The sequence below is a fragment of the Diaphorina citri genome, unplaced genomic scaffold (assembly GCF_000475195.1).
Source record: "Diaphorina citri unplaced genomic scaffold, Diaci psyllid genome assembly version 1.1 scaffold1, whole genome shotgun sequence".
NCBI lineage: Eukaryota > Metazoa > Arthropoda > Insecta > Hemiptera > Psyllidae > Diaphorina > Diaphorina citri.
Genome location: NW_007377440.1, coordinates 835,958 through 855,484, shown reverse-complemented (window position 1 = coordinate 855,484; position 19,527 = coordinate 835,958). Strand labels below are relative to the sequence as shown.

The window sequence follows — 19,527 nt, the reverse complement described above, 5'->3', positions numbered from 1 at the left end:
ATTCAAAATTTCAAATTATTTTTGCAAGTTGTGTGTCGAGTGAAGTGAAAAGCTTTTGAACTTTGTCTCTTAAGATAGTAACATTAGTAACTGTTTTACTGGAGGAAATGTTGTTCTTCTTAGATTCATCAAGCTTAAGAATATCCCTTCTTCAGCTCATCTGATTCTCAAAGTTGTATGTACCAACTTGCTATGTAAACTGTAGTGTAAAATGTGATTGTAACATGTTCAAATTCATATCCATCTATTGTTCCTGTTGAGAATGTAGGTTGTTTTACTGGAGGAAATGTTGTTCTTCTTAGATTCATCAAGCTTAAGAATATCCCTTCTTCAGCTCATCTGATTCTCAAAGTTGTAAGTACCAACTTGCTATGTAAACTGTAGTGTAATGTGATTGTAACATGTTCAAATTCATATCCATCTATTGTTCCTGTTGAGAATGTAGGTACCTCACACAAATCATGACAATCTCCTGGGCTGAAGCTCATCCAAAGTAACACAGCCTGTGACAGAAGTCTGTTCTCAGTCTTGTGTGGATTACTGAGAAGCTTGGGGCTATGTTCAATGAATTAACTCTGACATCCTAATCTGCACACAGAAGTCTGTTCTCAGTCTTGTGTGGATTACTGAGAAGCTTGGGGCTATGTTCAATGAATTAACTCTGACATCCTAATCTGCACTCACTTAAAACTTCCTAGCTCTAGAAACTAAGCACTATATATTTTTCATTTTCCCTGTATTCCAGAAAATCCAGTAGATATGTATGTGGGAAAACCATGGGTTTGAAATTCAATAAAGGAAAGAGAAAGACAGAAGCGCAAGCGCACTACAAACTATGTCGATACCTACTGAACTGAAACTGAAACCTCCCTGCTTACTGCTCAAGTCTGCTTCGTTACGTAACGGACCCAAAGGTTTCAAGGTTTCGGTTTCAGTTTCGGAACTCAGATCCGAAACCTTAGAGCGTTTCGAAACCTGGGATCCGGAGCCCTGAAAAGTTTCATTTTTCCCATCACTACTGCACTCACTTCCAACTCCTACATGTAGTTAGTAATGCCTCGATTGTCTCACCAGCTCTAGAAACTAAGCACTATATGTTTTTCATTTTCCCCCTATTCCAGACAATCCAGTAGATATGTGAGAAAACCATGGGTTTGGAATTCAACTTGCTGATATACACACCCATTTTACTGTTGTGCCTCTGGGTCCAACCTTCCGATAACAAGGTGAACTACACCACAAACTGTGAGACACTCAGACTTGGGCAATACATATGTCCCGATCCTGACCCAAAGTATGAATACATTGATAGAAAAACTCAGCAGCCAAAGAACTGTACCAAGGAGAATCTAGCAAGAGGTAAAAATGATTTTCATTGCTGAAATGAAGTACATGCTCAAATTATTTGACCTTTAAATTTAGTAAATTTAATGTTGCTGCTCTTTATTAGGGGATTTATATTCACTATCATCAGCTATGATCTTTTCACAGGAGATTTGCTGACAAACTACTAAGCTATTAAATTGATCTCACCCTAATAAATTATTACAATTTCAATTTTGATTGTTGAATATTTTATTTAAGTAAAGGAATGAATGATCTCATTTAGTCAACTGCTAAATATTTATTAGGGGATTTATATTCACTATCATCAGCTATGATCTTTTCACAGGAGATTTGCTGACAAACTACTAAGCTATTAAATTGATCTCGCCCTATTAAATTATTACAATTTCAAATTTGATAGTTGAATATTTTATTAAAAGGAATGAATGATCTCATTTAGTCAACTGCTAAATATTTGAACGGTATATCTTTCACCGCTGGCTTGGCCTGGACAGAATGGTGCAGAGAGCATATTATGGCACAGAGGAGCATCGAGCAGATAGAGATAGAGGAAGCGACGAATTCAAACCACACAGACCTGAGAGGAAAAAGTTCTATGCTCTTTGCTCTCCGCTCCACTTGCTAAATATTTATTTTCCAGTCCGGTGTATTGCTGCAGATAACATCATCTGTCTGGAAACAGGCAACTCTACCTTCTATAAAGATATGCGATGTCGGTGGACGTAAGTTAGCTACTTATTATTATGGCTAGGTTCCTAAAAATTGGTATTTTGTGTGTAAAGGAGGGGTGTGAACGAAATTGTACAGATAAGCCTTTCTCTGGATTCAGTATATGCACAGCAAAATATGTATTTTAACTTTTTTTTTTTAACATACCTACTAAGGTTTTGAACCCAAGTCCAGATAAAGTTGTAAAACATTATTAATAGAACTAATACCAAGTACTGAGACTCCTGAGGGGAAGACTTGAGAGAGAAGGGATGGGGAAGGGAGGAGGCATGGTATAGGATATGGCAGAGTAGGATAAAGGGTAACTCTGACCTCAAATAAAATTGGGAAAAAGTCAGTAGAAGAAGACCAAGTTCTGCCTCAGTGGTCAAGCAGGAACTTACTCAGGAGGTTGCAGATCACAGTCAAGGCAAATAATGTTGTCCTCAAAATCAAGTAACTGGGAATTTGACAATACCAGGAGACTCAGTCTTATTTTGAACAGTATGTTTATTAAAACACCTTTTTTCTATCATTTCCAGGAATGGCTACTCATTTGAGACTGCTATGCTGTTGTCCATCTTTCTTGGCATGTTTGGGGCAGACCGTTTCTATCTTGGCTATCCAGCCCTGGGTCTGCTGAAGTTCTGCACTCTGGGTTTCATGCTGATAGGCTACCTGGTTGATATTATACTGATAGCCACTCAGATAGTGGGACCAGCTGACGGGTCCTATTACATCATTCCATACTATGGTGCGGGTATAACGATTGTAAGGAGTGATAATGAGACTTATAGAGTACCACAGGACGACTGGTATCAACATCATAACGAACTGTAAATACCTCACCAGAAAGCTACCAGTGCCCAATTTCCTAAAAGGTCTGTGCCAAAGACCCAATAGCACCCAAAATCTACACGAGAGAAAATTTACCATATGGGTTGAAAATTTTTACCGATATTTCTTGAACATTGGACTAACCGTTCTAGAGTAATCTCGTTATAAATATGTAATGTGGATTCTACATTCTACCTTACAGAAATGGAACCAGAAAGCTACCAGTGCCCAATTTCCTAAAAGGTCTGTGCCAAAGACCCAATAGCACCCAAAATCTACACGAGAGAAAATTTACCAAACGGGTTGAAAATTTTTACCGATTTCTTGAACATTGGACTAACCATTCTAGAGTAATCTCGTTATAAATATGTAATGTGGATTCTAGATTCTACCTTACAGAAATGGAAAAAATCTGCCTTACAAAATAGAATAAAATTATGAACACAAATATATTTACAAAAGAGATCATATTTTATGACAGATAAAAACCTTTATTATTGGTACATTGCAGTTGTAAATAACTCCGAAACAAAAGAGAGAAAAAAATCAGTTTCTTAGTTAATATTTAAATTACAAAGGTAAACACAGGAGAAGGGATATGACTGAGAATAGTGTATCATTTTTGCAATGAGTCATGAACTCATGACTTAATATTACGTACCTACTAGTTTTATTGTGTAAACATGTGTGTAAAATAATGAATTTGTAAAATACAACATTAACAAATGATTAGTCAATATTCAAATCTTCTGAATGATTTATGCTTTTTTGAATTATTAAAAGCATCATTGCATGAGTTGTCGAAATACTGATCAATTAGGTCAATTATTTATCTTCGCTGTTGTTTCCACTGGTCGCTATTTTACAAACAACTCGATTGTCCTCAGAGAGGTTTATTGAATTTGAGTCCAAGCTGACTAGAGGGCCAAACATCTTCAATACATTTTCAGAGCAATAGGCGTAGCTTAGAGCAATCGCTGGTGACAGTAGCAATAAGCTACCTAGTCTGGAACACTTCTAACGCAGCTCAGATTAGCTGCTAATATCGTGATGGGCGTAGCTTAGAGCAGTGCTTCTCAAAGTTTTTGCCACGGCGGCACACTTTTTAAGACTCCAAATATCGTTCCCCAAAGATCCAAAGTACAACGCGTTAACCACTGCACCACTGAGGTTGGCATCCTTAGCAATTGTATAACATTATGACCCTCAAAATAAATAAGTGAACGAGTAAAATAATAAGCAATTTGAACCTTTCCAGATCTACAAGCGATTCTCAACTCAGACGATGAGACGGAGAACAGCAGTAACGCGGACTCTGATCATATCCGTTCTCGACTGAGAAAGAGGAAACGAAAACAAAAAGCTGACAAGAAGGAGGGAAAACGAAAGACGTCTAGTCTCCTAATGACTCTGCAAGCCAATCAGAAGAAGAAAACCAAACGACTGAGATCCTTACGAGAGTATTTCGGAGAGGACGAAAATGTGTACATTATGGACGCCAGAACGAGTGGAAATATAGGACGCTACTTGAATGTAAGTAGTTTGGGTCCATTACTTGTTTGTTAGTACCATAGGTTGCTACTTGAATGTAAGTAGTTCGTGTACATTACTTGTTTGTAAGTGAGATAGGATACTTGAATGTAAGTAAATCGGGTACATTGCTTGTTTGTAAGTGAGATAGGACGCTACTTGAATGTAAGTAGTTCGGGTAAATTACTTGTTTGTAAGTACCATAGGACGCTACTTGTATGTAAGTAGTTGGAACTGAACATGGCTTGTTTGTAAGTACCATAGAAAGTACATGACTTCGGGTACATTACTTGTTTGTAACTACCATAGGTTGCTACTTTAATGTATTTCGGGTACATTATTACTTAGAAACTACTTGAATTCAAACAAGCATTCGTGAGTTCGTTTAAGGCTTATCTCACATTAGAAGCGTAGACGTGCGACTTTTATTTGCGCGTAGTCGGCTTCAAAAACAACCTATAGAAATGATAGAGACGTTCTATAAACTATATCACTTTCATAGGTTTTGCAGCAACCTCAGTGGTGTAGTGGTTAGCACGGTGGACTCTGGATCTGGAGGTTGGTGGTTCGAGTCCAAGTCAAGTCATTGAATTTAGCGTAGTTTATCAAGCGAGGAAGGACATTTGTGACAAGCATTTAATGCTCAACACAATTAAAATTCCTTTAGGTTTGGTTTTGCAGGCGACTAGGCGCAAATAAAAGTCACGCGTCTACAGTTCCAATGTGAGACAATCATAGAGCTTCAAAATCTCTATCTACTTAGAAAAACAAGTCAGTTCCCATGGCGTAGTGGTCACTGCGCTCGCCTTGCACGCGGGAGACCCGGGTTCGATTCCCGGCGAGGTAAAGAAATTGTATCATGCAAATAATTGATTCCGTGGTGCACGCGGGAGACCCGGGTTCGATTCCCGGCGGGGTCAAGAAATTTGTATCATGCAAATGATTGATTCCGTGACTGCGTGTTGCGGGGCCCACTCAGCCTCGTGAGGAAAATGAGTAGCTATGACATATAAATGCGCATAGCGACCGGTGCCAGCAGGGTAGGTAAACATTGGATTTTAGGATTATTGAGATATTCGGAAAATCCTACAATGCTGCAGTGAGCACCAAAGTTGTGACATAATAACACGAAGAAACTGCAATTACATTTACTTAGAAAAACAATCCAATTTACTCTGGCCGTTGTCTGTTTCCAGCACTCCTGCACACCCAATGTGTTTGTACAAAACGTATTCGTGGACACGCATGACCCTCGCTTCCCTTGGGTCTCATTCTTTGCTCTCAAATTTATAGAAGCTGGCTCAGAGCTCACCTGGGATTATGCGTACGATATTGGGAGTGTTCCCGACAAGGTTGTCTACTGTTATTGTGGTAGCAGTGAATGTCGCCAGCGATTGCTCTAAGCCAGTGGCTAAGCCAGTGGCTTAGGGTTACATTTCATTGAACAGGGGGTCTTTTCTGACGAAATTCCTGTGAGAGGAGTCCAGTATGTAGGACTATTGCACCCCATTCTTGTCATCGCTTAGGGCAGGGGTCTTGGTTTTGGGGACGTCTGTATCAATGTAGTTTACACAGGAGATTGGTACGTTCTCACGACCATTTGACATGTCCTGGAATAGAATAAAATAGAATATAAGGATAAAGGGTAACTCTGACCTCAAATAAAATTGGGAAAAAGTCAGTAGAAGAAGACCAAGTTCTGCCTCAGTGGTCAAGCAGGAACCTACTCAGGAGGTTGCAGATCACAGTCAAGGCAAATAATGTCATCCTCAATATCAAGTAACTGGGAATTAGACAATAGCAGGAGACTCAGTCTTATTTTGAACAGTATGTTTATTAAAACATCCACAACGGTAGAGAATGACATAGGCATTAACTTACAAGGAATAAATTACACCCATTATTACCGTCGAAATCTAATCCGGAGGTTAGGGGTTCGAGTCAAAACCAATTCAGAAAAGTTAGCAAATTGTGTTTATTATATTCATAAAAGTTACCTAGCAACGTGTATTTATCTTAAAACAACAAATGTGACCTGCGTTCTTCTTTTTAAGTATGAGTAGTGCTTTATTTAAACTGTCAGCCTAGAACACCGTGTTCCATTATACCTCAGTGAGTTGGTTGTTAGTGCGGTGCACATAAGACCTGGAAATCGGTGGTTCGAATCCAAGCCAAGCAATAAAATTTCAACACAAACTTCATCCCTTCACTCACCGTAGCTGCAGTCAGAGGGTTCCCCAGCATAACATACGCAGAGAACGTAAGCAGTGACATGGACACCGGGGTAGTGGCCCAGAAATACACACACAGGGCGTCCAAATACTTGCGCCACTTGAGGTAGTACAGTTCGCGGGCCCGGGTTCGATTCACGCGGGCGGTGAAGAATTTCTCCCAGGCGTACAGCTTGATACTGCGAATCCCCCGCAGGATTTCCGACATGAGCCGAACTCGTTGCACACAGCGCCTCGTCCCGCGTACAGTAGAGACATTTCCCCATGTAGCAGGAGGTATTGTGTGGGCCGGGGAAGTAGGTGGTGTTCAGGCGGGGACTGGCCGTGGCTAGGAAATGAGACATGGGGAATGAGCGGAGTAGAGTTACAGGGACCTGGGGAAAAAAGAATAGAATAGAATACATCTTGTTTATCTTGTTGGGATAGGACTGAAAAGTCCCTTTACCCCTGCAGTCTAACCAAGGTTTTGTAAATTTCGTCATATTATGGGGAACATAAGACACCAATTTAGAGGATTAGATGTTGGGAAAACCGAGAGTGAAAAATGAATGAAGAAAAAAGTCGAGAAGAGCAATCCATAGGACAGTTGCATTAGAGTAAAAATTATGAATAAACGGTCGATTCCTACGACTTCTTTTTTAACTTCTTCAACTTAAAGTTGTGAAAAATCCTAGTCTGGGGGGTCAAAACTCCGAAAAAGTAAATTTAAAAGGTCGAAAATTCAATTTTTATTTGCCGTTCTAATGAAAAAGTTCGAAGAATTGTGACGTCAGATTTCAAGTCAAAATGTGCAGAAACGCTTGCGCACAAACAAATGAAGCGGGAGTCATGAGTTATGACGTCATCGCCTACGGGTTGTGAAGTCAGATTATAAGAAATGGGCACAAACACATTAATGTGCTGCCTGTAAGGGAGCTTTGCTCGGGACAGTTGATGTGACGTCATCGCGTATGGGAGGGTTTGCCGTGACGTCAGTAGGTAAATAAGATTTACCGGTATTTGTGTTTTTTAAAACGAAATTTCATATTTCTACTGGCACTTTAATCCCATAGTATAAATAAAATATTACCGTATACAGCTCTAGAAGTAGTGAGAGGAGAAAGCCAATGTATTCCCCATAATGTCTATCCTTTCCATCTACCACACCAGGGAATGTGATGTTATTAGAATACCATTTGGGTTTGAACACAGCGCGCAATGTATGCTTTTCAGTGTTTGTGATAGCTTTGACTGAAATCAGAAAATAAGAATCATTAATTAACAAGTGTCCATCAGCCTATTTACCTTGGAAGGTAGCAGTGCGCCTACCTTGTGAGCACAAGGGATAAAAAAAAAGATGAGTTTCACTGCCTTTTTTATTGCGGGTTGCGGGTTCGATTCCCGCCCGAGGAGAACTTTATTGCTAAACACATAAGGTTTGTTCTCAGAAGCCTGGCTTTTTCCTATCCCGTGCTTTTTTTCTCTCTTCAATTTCGGGAGTAAAAAACCTCAGCAGTTACAGATACCTGTATCAAACTTCTTGGGGAAAGAACTTTATCAAAATTAAGAGTTATTGTTAAACAGACAGACATTCTAATTCAATGCAAAATATTCTTGCTTAAATTTTTAAACTTGAAAAGAACTCACTTCAACTGTAATAAGTTACTAACCTTTGCCATGGTTGTTTTTACCATCACTTGGGTGTGCTAGTGTCAGAAGGAACTTGAGTTGTGTACCCTTGGTCATGAGATCTGTATATACCACTGTGGAATCACACAGGAATCCACTCAGCCTGCCAATCAGGTTAAGATAGCGGTGAGCTTGGTTAGTTTTTGGCTGGGTGGGTGTGGTGTCAGTGCCGTGATCTATGAGCCAGGCATTCAGCTCAGTAATGTCACTCGGTGAGATTTTTGTTGAACCTGAGATGAAAAATAATGGCATATAATTATGATGTTCATAAGCTCAAAGCATGCTCAGAGGATATTTGCAATCAGTAAAATACAATTACCACTAGACAAAGTCAACAGAAAGAAAAATGGATACTAAAATTAGGGGTTGGGTGGAAGAGTTCCTCCAGGAGAACCCTGCCACTTAAAGCCCGAAAATAACCTCTCTGTTTCGTATACATATAAATATAGAGTGGGCGTCACCTCTAAATATTGACAGCAGAGGAGCGGCAAACCCAGCCAGGTCCGATATTAGCTCGAGTACCTCACAGTACTTACCAATGATTGTAGTCAGAGTCAAAGCCCCAGCATACAGAACCCCATAATGAAATGGTTCGGTGCCTGTTTCTATAAAGTTCACCAGCTGATATAGCAGTAGAGGGGCTGCAAATCCAGCCAGGTCCGATATTAGCTTGAGTGCACCACAGGCGTAAAACTCACGCCCAAAACAGAAGTGAAGGGCGGAGAGTAAAGAGGGTCGGGGGATTTGGGCGTAGCTTGTCCCACCTCGTTCTTCCCGGGCGTCGACTTCGATAGTACTGGTGATCTGAAAGTCAGAATAGTTGGAGAATAGATCAGTTGCGCTTACAAGTCATAGAATAGAGCAGGAAAAATGAGGACCAACGGAATTTTTCTTTTTCTTTTACGACTTCTAGATACCGAGATAAATCGATTTATACCGGTAAATCGTGAACTTTGACGTCACGGCATACGCTCCCGTAGGCGATGACGTCATAATTCCTGACTCCCGCTTCGTTTGTTTGTGCGCAAGCGTTTCTGCGCATTTTGACGTGAAATCTGACGTCACAACTCTTTGAACTTTTTCATTAGAACAGAAAATGAAAATTGAATTTTTGACCTTTTACAGTTACCACTGGGGGTGTTACCGCTGTGTTTTTTGCCTGAAAAGAGAGAGAATTTTACTATTTTAGTGTTCACTTCTTTCCAGATTTCTTACTAATTCAACTTGGGAAGCCTGGAGTCTGGCTTGGAATGTAGCGCTGTACTAAGTACCTAACCTATAAGCGCTGGGGCGCGGGTTTAATAGATCAGTTGCGCTTACTTGGGTGATGTTTCAAAGTCATAAAGCAGGAAAAATGAGGACCAACGGAATTTTTCTTTTTCTTCTACTTCTAGATATCGGGATAAATCGATTTAAAAAATACCGCTAAATCGTGAACTTTGACGTCACGGCATAGACTCCCGTAGTCATAATTCATGACTCGATCAGGAACTAGAAAGTCCTGGGTTCAAGGTCAGAGCTTTGAAAAGCTAAGGTGGCGGAATTATCGAGCAGGTATGAGCATTTGGGCAATATTTAAAAGTATTTGATTGGTGATGAAAATACAAAGACCACATTATTTAAAAGGATTTGATTGGTGATGAAAACCCAAACACCAGCTCGCTCTAGCGGAAAGTAAATGTCGAGTTAGGACGTTTTTGGAGTAGTCATAGGACGGTCAACCTACCGTACTGTCCTTGAAAAGCTGTATTTTTGTAAGCATACCTACATAAGTCGGAAATACAGGGCCCTGTAGCCAGGAGCTATGAGAAGTCGTGGACAAAAAGTAATTAATTTCTACAGGTATCCCACTATACCTATGTCTTTAATGCCTTCACCTATGTATATCTTTGTATGTATTATCTATTTATCTATGTACTGTCTTCAGTCAGGAATATAATCTTATAAACCGCCTGCGTATGAGAAGGCGTAAGGTAATGGATGAACTACCTCCTTAACAGATAGTGTAGTCAATTATAATGAAAAGAATTAACGGAAAACTTGAAGCTTCCAGTGGCAAATTGTAAGGCGTAAGGTAATGGATGAACTACCTCCTTAACAGATATAGTGTAGTCAATTATAATGAAAAGAATTAACGGAAAACTTGAAGCTTCCAGTGGCAAATTGTAAGTTCATACAAGTTTAGAAATAGGTATCAGTTGTTAGTAGCGGAAATATCGGTTGTTTCCATTAATCGTATGAGAAATATTTCATAGGGAAAACTGTAAACGAAGTTAACGAAGGTTTCATTGTCCCGAAAGCCAAGAGAGGAGGACAGCATAGGAGAACGCAAACCGTTCGGAGGATGAACCTTTTCTGTCTGGGATAAAGTTAGCTCTGGATGGAAATCGAACCCGCAACCTAGCGCTTACAAGGCAGACGAGCTAATTTCTAAGCTAACTAGGCATAATATTATAGACCTGAATGGGTTGCATTCTAAAACAGAAGTCTCAGGAAAAAAAAGGTTATAGCAAGCATAAAGTTAGCAGTTGAATAGATTGTTCTTCATAGAAAAAAAAGTAATTTTAATGCCTTCACCTATGTATATCTATGTATGTATTATCTATTTATCTATGTACTGTCTTCAGGTAGGAATATAATCTTATAAACCGCCTCCGTATGAGAAGGCGTAAGGTAATGGATGAACTACCTCCTTAACAGATAGTGTAGTCAATTATAATGAATTAACGGAAAGCTTGAAGCTTCCAGTGGCAAATTGTAAGGCGTAAGGTAATGGATGAACTACCTCCTTAACAGATAGTGTAGTCAATTATAATGAATTAACGGAAAGCTTGAAGCTTCCAGTGGCAAATTGTAAGTTCATATAAGTTTAGAAATATCGGTTGTTTCCATTAATCGTATGAGAAATATTTCATAGGGAAAACTGTAAACGAAGGTTTTATTGTCCCAAAAGCGAAGAGAGCAGGAACAGTAACTGCTAAGGTCTTATCGTTCCGAAAGCGATGAAAAGAGAACAGGATAGGAGAATGCAAACCGTTCCGAGGATGAACCTTTTCTGTCTGGGATAAAGTTAGCTCTGGATGGAAATCGAACCCGCAACCTAGCGCTTACAAGGCAGACGAGCTAATTTCTAAGCTAACTAGGCATAATATTATAGACCTTAATGGGTTGCATTCTAAAACAAGTCTCAGGAAAAAAAAGGTTATAGCAAGCATTCAGTTAGCAGTTGAATAGATTGTTCTTCATAGAAAAAAAAGTAATTTTCTGGTGTGAATATCACATGACTTTCTATTTCACATAAAAACAAACAACTTTTACTTTCAATTAAATTGGTGTACTTTTCCTTTTGATTTGCATGATCTATTAGCATTTACGTATTATTTACATGAGTAAAATCTATTAAAAGTTATATAGGTACCTACACAGAAAATAATGTGTTACAGTACAAAAATTAACTTTTGGATTATTCTTTAAATATGCAGGGTGTATTGAAGTTGTAAATTCCTATGAGTCATAAACCAGGATGTGAATCTCTTAACAGTTAGTATCACCCTGTAGGTATACAACACAGCTTTACATTCAAGTTTGAAATGTTGCTCTCAACTGCTCGTATTATTCCATTCATTTTGATCTGCCTTTATATTAATCCACGCTTAAGGATTAAATGCGGCTGAATTACATTGAAATTCTGAAATCATATGCGAGATTAAAATTCGCATTTAGTTTCATTCTGTAATGCAGAATGCACTTTTAGTTTCATTTTATAAAACCGAGTCAATTAATTGGACTTAAAATGATCTATTACTTCTGTGACTACACTTGAGTGCGAAAAATTTGAGACATTGTATGATATTCAATTACTTCATATTCATAACAATGAATAGTGGGTGTGCCAAAATTACCAATTTCATTAAATGAAAGAGAAGTAGGTAACTATGTACCCGTATTACAAGACTTTTTTTAGAGGTTTTTATAGAGGGAAATGTAACTGTCGAGGAAAAATCGTCCCGAAATCGAAGAAAGAAGGACAGGGGTTCAAGGTCAGAGCTTTGAAAAGCTAAGGTGGCGGAATTATCGAGCAGGTATGAGCATTTGGGCATTATTTAAAAGTATTTGATTGGTGATGAAAATATAAAGACCACATTATTTAAAAGGATTTGATTGGTGATGAAAACCCAAACACCAGCTCGCTTTAGCGGGAAGTAAATGTCGAGTTAGGACGTTTTTGGGGTAGTTCATAATCTAGTCTCTGGAAACACCTGCCCATCTGTAACCATGCACCATCTCTATGTCCTTACCCTCAAGTCTCTTGTAATATGTAGAAATATCTCTATAAGTAGCGCGGTCAAACTTTCTTGACTTGGCGGGGCGGAGCGTAAAAAAAATAAAAAAAAAAAAAAAAAAAAAAAAAAAAAAAAACAGGAAATAGAGAAAAAGTAATATGAAAGAGGAATGATGAGAAGGTAATGAAACTGAATACAAAATATCTAATGAAAAATAAATAATAATAAGAGGAAGAAGAAAATCAAGAAGCTAAAACTGTTTAATTACTTTTAAAACCCCTACAAAAATGGAGAATGCTTCCAAAAAATTTGAAGATCGGAAAGAAGAAGAAGGAGGGGGAGAAGGAGGAGGGAAAAAAGTTAAAGAAAAAGAAAGAAGTAATTAAAAAACAATTAAAGAGAGGAAATAACTTTGAAAAAATTAAGAAAAACAAACATATTTTTGAAATAAAGAAGAGTATAAGGAAATAAAGAATGGAAGATTTTATTATTTCCGGAGTGAAATATGGAGGGAGGGAAAATTTGGGAAGGAGAAAGAGAGAAGTTCCTATGATATACAGTGTGTCCCATAAGTTCTTCTGGACCCCCCTGTATATTTAAAGGCGTAAGAATTTCCAGCCAGATTGGATGATAGCGCGTCTATCTTGTAAACGCTAGATCACGGCTTCGATTTCCGCCAGGGTGAACATTATACTTAACAGATAAAGTTCGTTCTCGGAACGGCTGGCTTTCTCCTATCATGTCCTTCTCTCTTCGCTTTCGGAACGATAAGATCTCACTTGTTACAGTTCCCTCTATCAAACCTTTTGGGAAAAGTTACAATTTATTTATTTCAAGCGGTGGGGAAGGACTTATGAGCCATACTGTATAGGTAACAGCGGGAATTTATTTGTGGGGGAAACAAATAACAAAATCAAGAACATTTTGTTCATGAGGAGAGGAGGAGAGGGTGAGGAGGGGTAGAAAGAAAGGGAGAGAGGGATAGGAACTATGAAATCAAATTGTGAGGGAGGGGGAAGGAGAGGGAGAGGAGGAGGGGGTGAGGAGGGGTAGAAAGAAAGGGAGAGAGGGATAGGAACTATGAAATCAAATTGTGAGGGAGGGGGAAGGGTGAGTAGTCGATTATACCTAAAATTTAACGTAGAAAACGAATATGCAATAAAAAATAGGGGTTCTAATTTAAAAATCAAAAGTTGGTACCCGATTCGCGGACTTCGCGAAATTTTTCGCGAATCGCAATATTGCCAAAATGTCCGCTTCAAAAATCAAAAAGTTTCGGGTTTTTTTGTTTTTCGAAATTTCGAACAGGCTCCGAGAAAATCAATTAAAGCATAAATTCTGGGACACCCTGTATATGCTTTCAACATTTTCGACACATTTTAAAATTAACCAGGTTCCTGCTCGCTCACACCGCACAAAACGAATTTTTCTTCGTCACAATTTCTTTTTCTTTTTCGGTCTCGGGTCGTAGGTATACAAATAGTGTGTTCACATTGCCAGCGAAGAAAAAGTCCGAAAAATTGCAACTTGGAACGAAGAAAAATTCGTTCAGTGTGAACTGTGAACGGTTAAACAGCCTCTTTGGTTTTCTCCAAATGATGTCTGTCTCCATTCTGCATGAGAAAATCAAACACCGCCACATCAACCAGATCCAATATGAACTCTCTGTCATACCTGAAACCATATGTGAAAAGTTACACAGAGATCACAGATATGAAAATCATCGTAGAGCTTAATTTTTCTTCCAAGTGGAGAAGGATGATTTGTTAGTCGTTACTGAGTTTGAAACAATAGTGCTTATTTGTTTATACTGCTCACATAGGACTATAGAGTCCCTTTACTTCAGCAGTAGGCTACTATTGTTACTGTGGTCAAATTCTCAAATTACCTATATGGAGGATAAAATTTCATACCTCAACTGGGATTGAACCCACGCCCTCCTGTTTATAATAAAATCAGCTGATATTTGTTTATACTGCTCACATAGGACTATAGAGTCCCTTTACTTCAGCAGTAGGCTACTATTGTTACTGTGGTCAAATTCTCAAATTATATGGAGGATAAAATTCCATACCTCAGCTGGGATTGAACCCACGCCCTCCTGTTTGTAATAAAATCAGCTGATAAAAAAAAAAAATAATAGCCGAAAGAGAAATAATAGAAAGCAATAAATAACTACCTCTGTGCGACATTATCCAAGCAATACTTCTCGTCTCTCTCCCACGCCTTGGTCTTCCCTCCATAACTCCTCTGATACGGACTAGGCAGCTTCTCTACCGGCGTGTTCTCCAAATATAGGATAACCGCACCAGCCACTGTCTTGCCGGCACACAGCGCCTCGTCCCGCGTACAGTAGAGACATTTCCCCATGTAGCAGGAGGTATTGTGTGGGCCGGGGAAGTAGGTGGTGTTCAGGCGGGGACTGGCCGTGGCTAGGAAATGAGACATGGGGAATGAGCGGAGTAGAGTTACAGGGACCTGGGGAAAAAAGAATAGAATAGATAATAGAATATATGTATCTTGTTTATCTTGTTGGGATAGGACTGAAAATTCCCTTTACTCCCGCAGTCTAACCAAGGTCTTATATATTTCGTCAAATTATGGGGAACATAAGACACCAATTTAGAGGATTAGATGTTGGGAAAACCGAGAGTGAAAAATGAATGAAGAAAAAAGTCGAGAAGAGCAATCCATAGGACAGTTGCATTAGAGTAAAAATTATGAATAAACGGTCGATTCCTACGACTTCTTTTTTAACTTCTTCAACTTAAAGTTGTGAAAAATCCTAGTCTGGGGGGTCAAAACTCCGAAAAAGTAAATTTAAAAGGTCGAAAATTCAATTTTTATTTGCCGTTCTAATGTTCAAAGAGTTGTGAAGTCAGATTCTAAGAAATCCGCACAAACACATTAATGTGCTGCCTGTAAGGGAGCTTTGCTCGGGACAGTTGATGTGACGTCATCGCGTATGGGAGGGTTTGTCGTGACGTCAGTAGGTAAATAAGATTAAGATTTACCGGTATTTGTGTTTTTTAAAACGAAATTTCATATTTCTACGGGGACTTGAATCCCATAGTATAAATAAAATATTACCGTATACAGCTCTAGAATAAGTGAGAGGAGAAAGCCAATGTATTCCCCATAATGTCTATCCTTTCCATCTACCACACCAGGGAATGTGATGTTATTAGAATACCATTTGGGTTTGAACACAGCGCGCAATGTATGCTTTTCAGTGGTTGTGATAGCTTTGACTGAAATCAGAAAATAAGAATCATTAATTAACAAGTGTCCATCAGCCTATTTACCTTGAAAGGTAGCATTGCGCCTACCTTGTGAGCACAAGGGATAAAAAAAAAGATGAGTTCCACTGCCTTTTTTATTGCGAGTTGCGGGTTCGATTCCCGCTGTAGGTGGTGTTCAGGCGGGGACTGGCCGTGGCTAGGAAATGAGACATGGGGAATGAGCGGAGTAGAGTTACAGGGACCTGGGGAAAATAGAATAGAATATATCTTGTTGGGATAGGACTGAAAATTCCCTTTACCCCCGCAGTCTAACCAAGGTTTTGTAAATTTCGTCATATTATGGGGAACATAAGACACCAATTTAGAGGATTAGATGTTGAGAAAACCGAGAGTGAAAAATGAATGAAGAAAAAAGTTGAGAAGAGCAATCCATAGGACAGTTGTATTAGAGTAAAAATTATGAATAAACGGTCGATTCCTACGACTTCTTTTTTAAAGTTGTGAAAAATCCTAGTCTGGGGGGTCAAAACTCCGAAAAAGTAAATTTAAAAGGTCGAAAATTCAATTTTTATTTGCCGTTCTAATGAAAAAGTTCGAAGAATTGTGACGTCAGATTTCAAGTCAAAATGTGCAGAAACGCTTGCGCACAAACAAATGAAGCGGGAGTCATGAGTTATGACGTCATCGCCTACGGGTTGTGAAGTCAGATTATAAGAAATGGATTTTTTGTGGGCACTTGATTTATTTTGGGAGGAACGACTTGGCGGGGTCTTTTTTATGCCACGAAGTGGTATTTTTTGGGGTTTCTATTATTTGTTGATTTGGATCCAGCACAAACAAAATAGGAAATAGATATCATATCATTTATTTTGGATACCCAAACACCTGAAAACAGAAATTTGACAATAATAGTCAATATGCAGTCTGGCAGGGGGACATTAAACAGGAAGTAGACCAGCCTGAATTCCCCTTGCTAGAGAAAGAGCAAAGGTTGAGTGCAAAACAGTATCTACTTGTAAAATTTGTAGCCAAAACCAAATGACAGCCCTAAGCAATCACCCTAGTTAAGGCTGATTGAGATTGAGAGGCTGACGAAAAACACCGACCACTTGTCATCTAAAAACAAGATAGGTAGATTCTCAAACTCTACCATCTTACATGGTACTTGGTACCTACATGAGACATGACCTACACCAATTTTGAAATCCTTGTCCTTACCTTTTGACAAGGCTTGTAGACCCAGGATCACTATCAGTTAATCAGCTTCCTTCTACACTACAAAAATTGTAAAAGATCAAGGAAAAACATCATTTCCAGAGGAAAATTCAAAGGAAAAACGAAAAATTTTCACAGATTTTCCCGGAACTGCCATTATTAACAGAGAAACGCTTGCGCACAAACAAATGAAGCGGGAGTCATGAGTTATGACGTCATCGCCTACGGGTTGTGAAGTCAGATTATAAGAAATGCGCACAAACACATTAATGTGCTGCCTGTAAGGGAGCTTTGCTCGGGACAGTTGATGTGACGTCATCGTGTATGGGAGGGTTTGCCGTGACGTCAGTAGGTAAATAAGATTTACCGGTATTTGTATTTTTTAAAACGAAATTTCATATTTCTACTGGGACTTGAATCCCAAAGTATATGTAAATAAAATATTACCGTATACAGCTCTAGAAGTAGTGAGAGGAGAAAGCCAATGTATTCCCCATAATGTCTATCCTTTCCATCTACCACACCAGGGAATGTGATGTTATTAGAATACCATTTGGGTTTGAACACAGCGCGCAATGTATGCTTTTCAGTGGTTGTGATAGCTTTGAGTGAAATCAGAAAATAAGAATCATTAATTAACAAGTATCCATCAGCCTATTTACCTTGGAAGGTAGCAGTACGCCTACCTTGTGAGCACAAGGGATAAAAAAAAAGATGAGTTTCACTGCCTTTTTTATTTCATAGCAATGAAACAACTAGGTTTTTCGTTTTCATCATGTAGTGCAGGTTGCGGGTTCAATTCCTGTCCGAGGAGAACTTTATTGCTAAACACATAAGGTTCGTTCTCAGAAGCCTGGCTTTTTCCTATCCCGTGCTTTTTTTCTCTCTTTGAATTCGGGAGTAAAAAACCTCAGCAGTTACAGATACCTGTATCAAACTTCTTGGGGAAAGAACTTTATCAAAATTAAAGAAAATGATCGAGAGTTATTGTTAAACAGACAGACATTCTAATTCAATGCAAAATATTCTTGCTGAAATTTTTAAACTTGAAAAGAACTCACTCCAACTGTAATAAGTTACTAACCTTTGCCATGGTTGTTTTTACCATCACTTGGGTGTGCTAGTGTCAGAAGGAACTTGAGTTGTGTACCCTTGGTCATGAGATCTGTATATACCACTGTGGAATCACACAGGAATCCACTCAGCCTGCCAATCAGGTTAAGATAGCGGTGAGCTTGGTTAGTTTTTGGCTGGGTGGGTGTGGTGTCAGTGCCGTGATGTATGAGCCAGGCATTCAGTTCAGTAATGTCACTCGGTGAGATTTTTGTTGAACCTGAGATGAAAAATAATGGCATATAATTATGATCTTCATAAGCTCAAAGCATGCTCAGAGGATATTTGCAATCAGTAAAATACAATTACCACTAGACATTTAACCTTAAGTATATCACTGTGACCAGAATATCCCCCCTTACAAGATGCTTAGGGGTAACCAAACACATTCAGAAGAGACTATGGATCCAGGCATAAACTACATGCACTCTATTAACTTGAATTATACTTACCATGCAAAATTTTCATCTGGGTCACCAAGTTCTTGTACTTATTCTGAATGTACTCGGATCTAGATTCAATGAGGAAATATGGGTCCAAATGGTCCAACTCGTATAGGATCTCCCGATGTATTTCATTGCTAATGTTTGCATACTTCCCTCGCCACACTTTCCGTGCATTGTTGACATAGTTCTTGTTGATTCTATTAGAGTTCCGTTCCTCATAAACATCATTGTGAGCTGTACTCGGATCTAGTTTCAATGAGGAAATATGGGTCCAAATGGTCCAACTCGTATAGGATCTCCCGATGTATTTCATTGCTAATGTTCGCATACTTCCCTCGCCACACTTTCCGTGCATTGTTGACATAGTTCTTGTTGATTCTATTTGAGTTCCGTTCCTCATAAACATCATTGTGAGTATTCTTATGTGCCTTGAGGTGCTCCCTCTTAATGGACAGTGTGGGGTCGAGGTTTACCCTCATTAGGATAATTACATTGAGGAGAAGTATGAGGAGTATGATGAATATGTAGTATTTGACAAGTCTGATTCTAAACACTGAGGAAAACATTTCTTTTTTTCTTCTTCTTCTTTTCAATAAATTACCTCTAGTATTGCACAATTTCTGTGTATTTTACTTAAATCACTAAGTAGGTACCTAGGTATTATTGCACTATCTAGTTTAAATGATGGTACATCCTGTTTAGAACAATAAAGCATCTCTTAAATAAATCTTGATATGTCAAAGGATAATCTTTGAAGATAACAACATTTTTCTGCTTTGATGGTACATCCTGTTTAGAACAATAAAGCATCTCTTAAATAAATCTTGATATGTCAAAGGATAATCTTTGAAGATAACAACATTTTTTCTGCTTAGTTTGTTTCTAGTGATTTTGAAAGATATCGGGG

General features: G+C 38.8%; 4 protein-coding genes across 6 annotated transcripts; 2 read left to right on the top strand and 2 right to left on the bottom strand.

The window, feature by feature from the left end:
* Positions 1-284: 284 nt before the first annotated feature.
* Positions 285-2,924, top strand: LOC103520581 (TM2 domain-containing protein CG10795). Of its 3 annotated transcripts, XM_026821859.1 has the most exons (5): positions 302-354; positions 746-794; positions 1,167-1,359; positions 1,988-2,069; positions 2,598-2,924. In XM_026821859.1, exons 2-5 carry the CDS (start codon positions 777-779, stop codon positions 2,893-2,895), a joined length of 591 nt encoding a protein of 196 aa, XP_026677660.1. In that variant the 5' UTR covers positions 302-354; positions 746-776; the 3' UTR covers positions 2,896-2,924. The 3 variants fall into 3 exon arrangements, with proteins under 3 accessions (XP_026677613.1, XP_026677660.1, XP_026677703.1); XM_026821812.1 differs by lacking the exon at positions 746-794 and having other exon boundaries at positions 285-354; positions 1,122-1,359; XM_026821902.1 differs by lacking the exon at positions 302-354 and having other exon boundaries at positions 762-786; positions 1,159-1,359.
* A 1,224-nt stretch (positions 2,925-4,148) lies between these two features.
* Positions 4,149-5,919, top strand: LOC103522111 (histone-lysine N-methyltransferase eggless-like). The gene is made up of 2 exons (XM_008487529.3): positions 4,149-4,425; positions 5,619-5,919. Exons 1-2 carry the CDS (start codon positions 4,297-4,299, stop codon positions 5,823-5,825), a joined length of 336 nt encoding a protein of 111 aa, XP_008485751.1. The 5' UTR covers positions 4,149-4,296; the 3' UTR covers positions 5,826-5,919.
* Positions 5,919-17,221, bottom strand: LOC103506560. Its single transcript, XM_026828431.1, has 6 exons — positions 17,065-17,221; positions 8,303-8,551; positions 7,723-7,883; positions 6,882-7,027; positions 6,637-6,832; positions 5,919-6,032 (listed from the first exon to the last, which is right to left on the bottom strand). The coding sequence occupies exons 2-6, from the start codon at positions 8,376-8,378 to the stop codon at positions 5,919-5,921; spliced, it is 693 nt and encodes a 230-aa protein (XP_026684232.1). The 5' UTR covers positions 8,379-8,551; positions 17,065-17,221.
* Positions 8,527-19,398, bottom strand: LOC113465353. Its single transcript, XM_026827896.1, has 8 exons — positions 18,867-19,398; positions 18,627-18,685; positions 18,146-18,394; positions 15,695-15,855; positions 14,784-15,082; positions 14,182-14,278; positions 8,797-9,125; positions 8,527-8,551 (listed from the first exon to the last, which is right to left on the bottom strand). The coding sequence occupies exons 1-8, from the start codon at positions 19,184-19,186 to the stop codon at positions 8,527-8,529; spliced, it is 1,539 nt and encodes a 512-aa protein (XP_026683697.1). The 5' UTR covers positions 19,187-19,398.
* Between the last annotated feature and the right edge of the window lie 129 nt (positions 19,399-19,527).

Excerpts from the sequence above, each read along its gene's own strand:
- LOC103520581 (XM_026821812.1), top strand. The coding sequence starts at position 1,149 with ATGGGTTTGGAATTCAACTTGCTGATATACACACCCATTTTACTGTTG. Across the intron at positions 1,360-1,987 it reads CAAGGAGAATCTAGCAAGAG|TCCGGTGTATTGCTGCAGAT; the intron begins GTAAAAATGATT and ends TTTATTTTCCAG. Across the intron at positions 2,070-2,597 it reads GATATGCGATGTCGGTGGAC|GAATGGCTACTCATTTGAGA; the intron begins GTAAGTTAGCTA and ends TATCATTTCCAG.
- LOC103522111 (XM_008487529.3), top strand. The coding sequence starts at position 4,297 with ATGACTCTGCAAGCCAATCAGAAGAAGAAAACCAAACGACTGAGATCC. Across the intron at positions 4,426-5,618 it reads ATATAGGACGCTACTTGAAT|CACTCCTGCACACCCAATGT; the intron begins GTAAGTAGTTTG and ends GTCTGTTTCCAG.
- LOC103506560 (XM_026828431.1), bottom strand. The coding sequence starts at position 8,378 with ATGACCAAGGGTACACAACTCAAGTTCCTTCTGACACTAGCACACCCA. Across the intron at positions 7,884-8,302 it reads TAAAAACAACCATGGCAAAG|TCAAAGCTATCACAAACACT; the intron begins GTTAGTAACTTA and ends TTCTGATTTCAG. Across the intron at positions 6,033-6,636 it reads ACCCTCTGACTGCAGCTACG|GACATGTCAAATGGTCGTGA; the intron begins GTGAGTGAAGGG and ends ATTCTATTCCAG.
- LOC113465353 (XM_026827896.1), bottom strand. The coding sequence starts at position 19,186 with ATGTTTTCCTCAGTGTTTAGAATCAGACTTGTCAAATACTACATATTC. Across the intron at positions 18,395-18,626 it reads CCAGATGAAAATTTTGCATG|GTTCAACAAAAATCTCACCG; the intron begins GTAAGTATAATT and ends TTTTCATCTCAG. Across the intron at positions 9,126-14,181 it reads ATTTGGAGAAAACCAAAGAG|ATCACCAGTACTATCGAAGT; the intron begins GCTGTTTAACCG and ends TCTGACTTTCAG.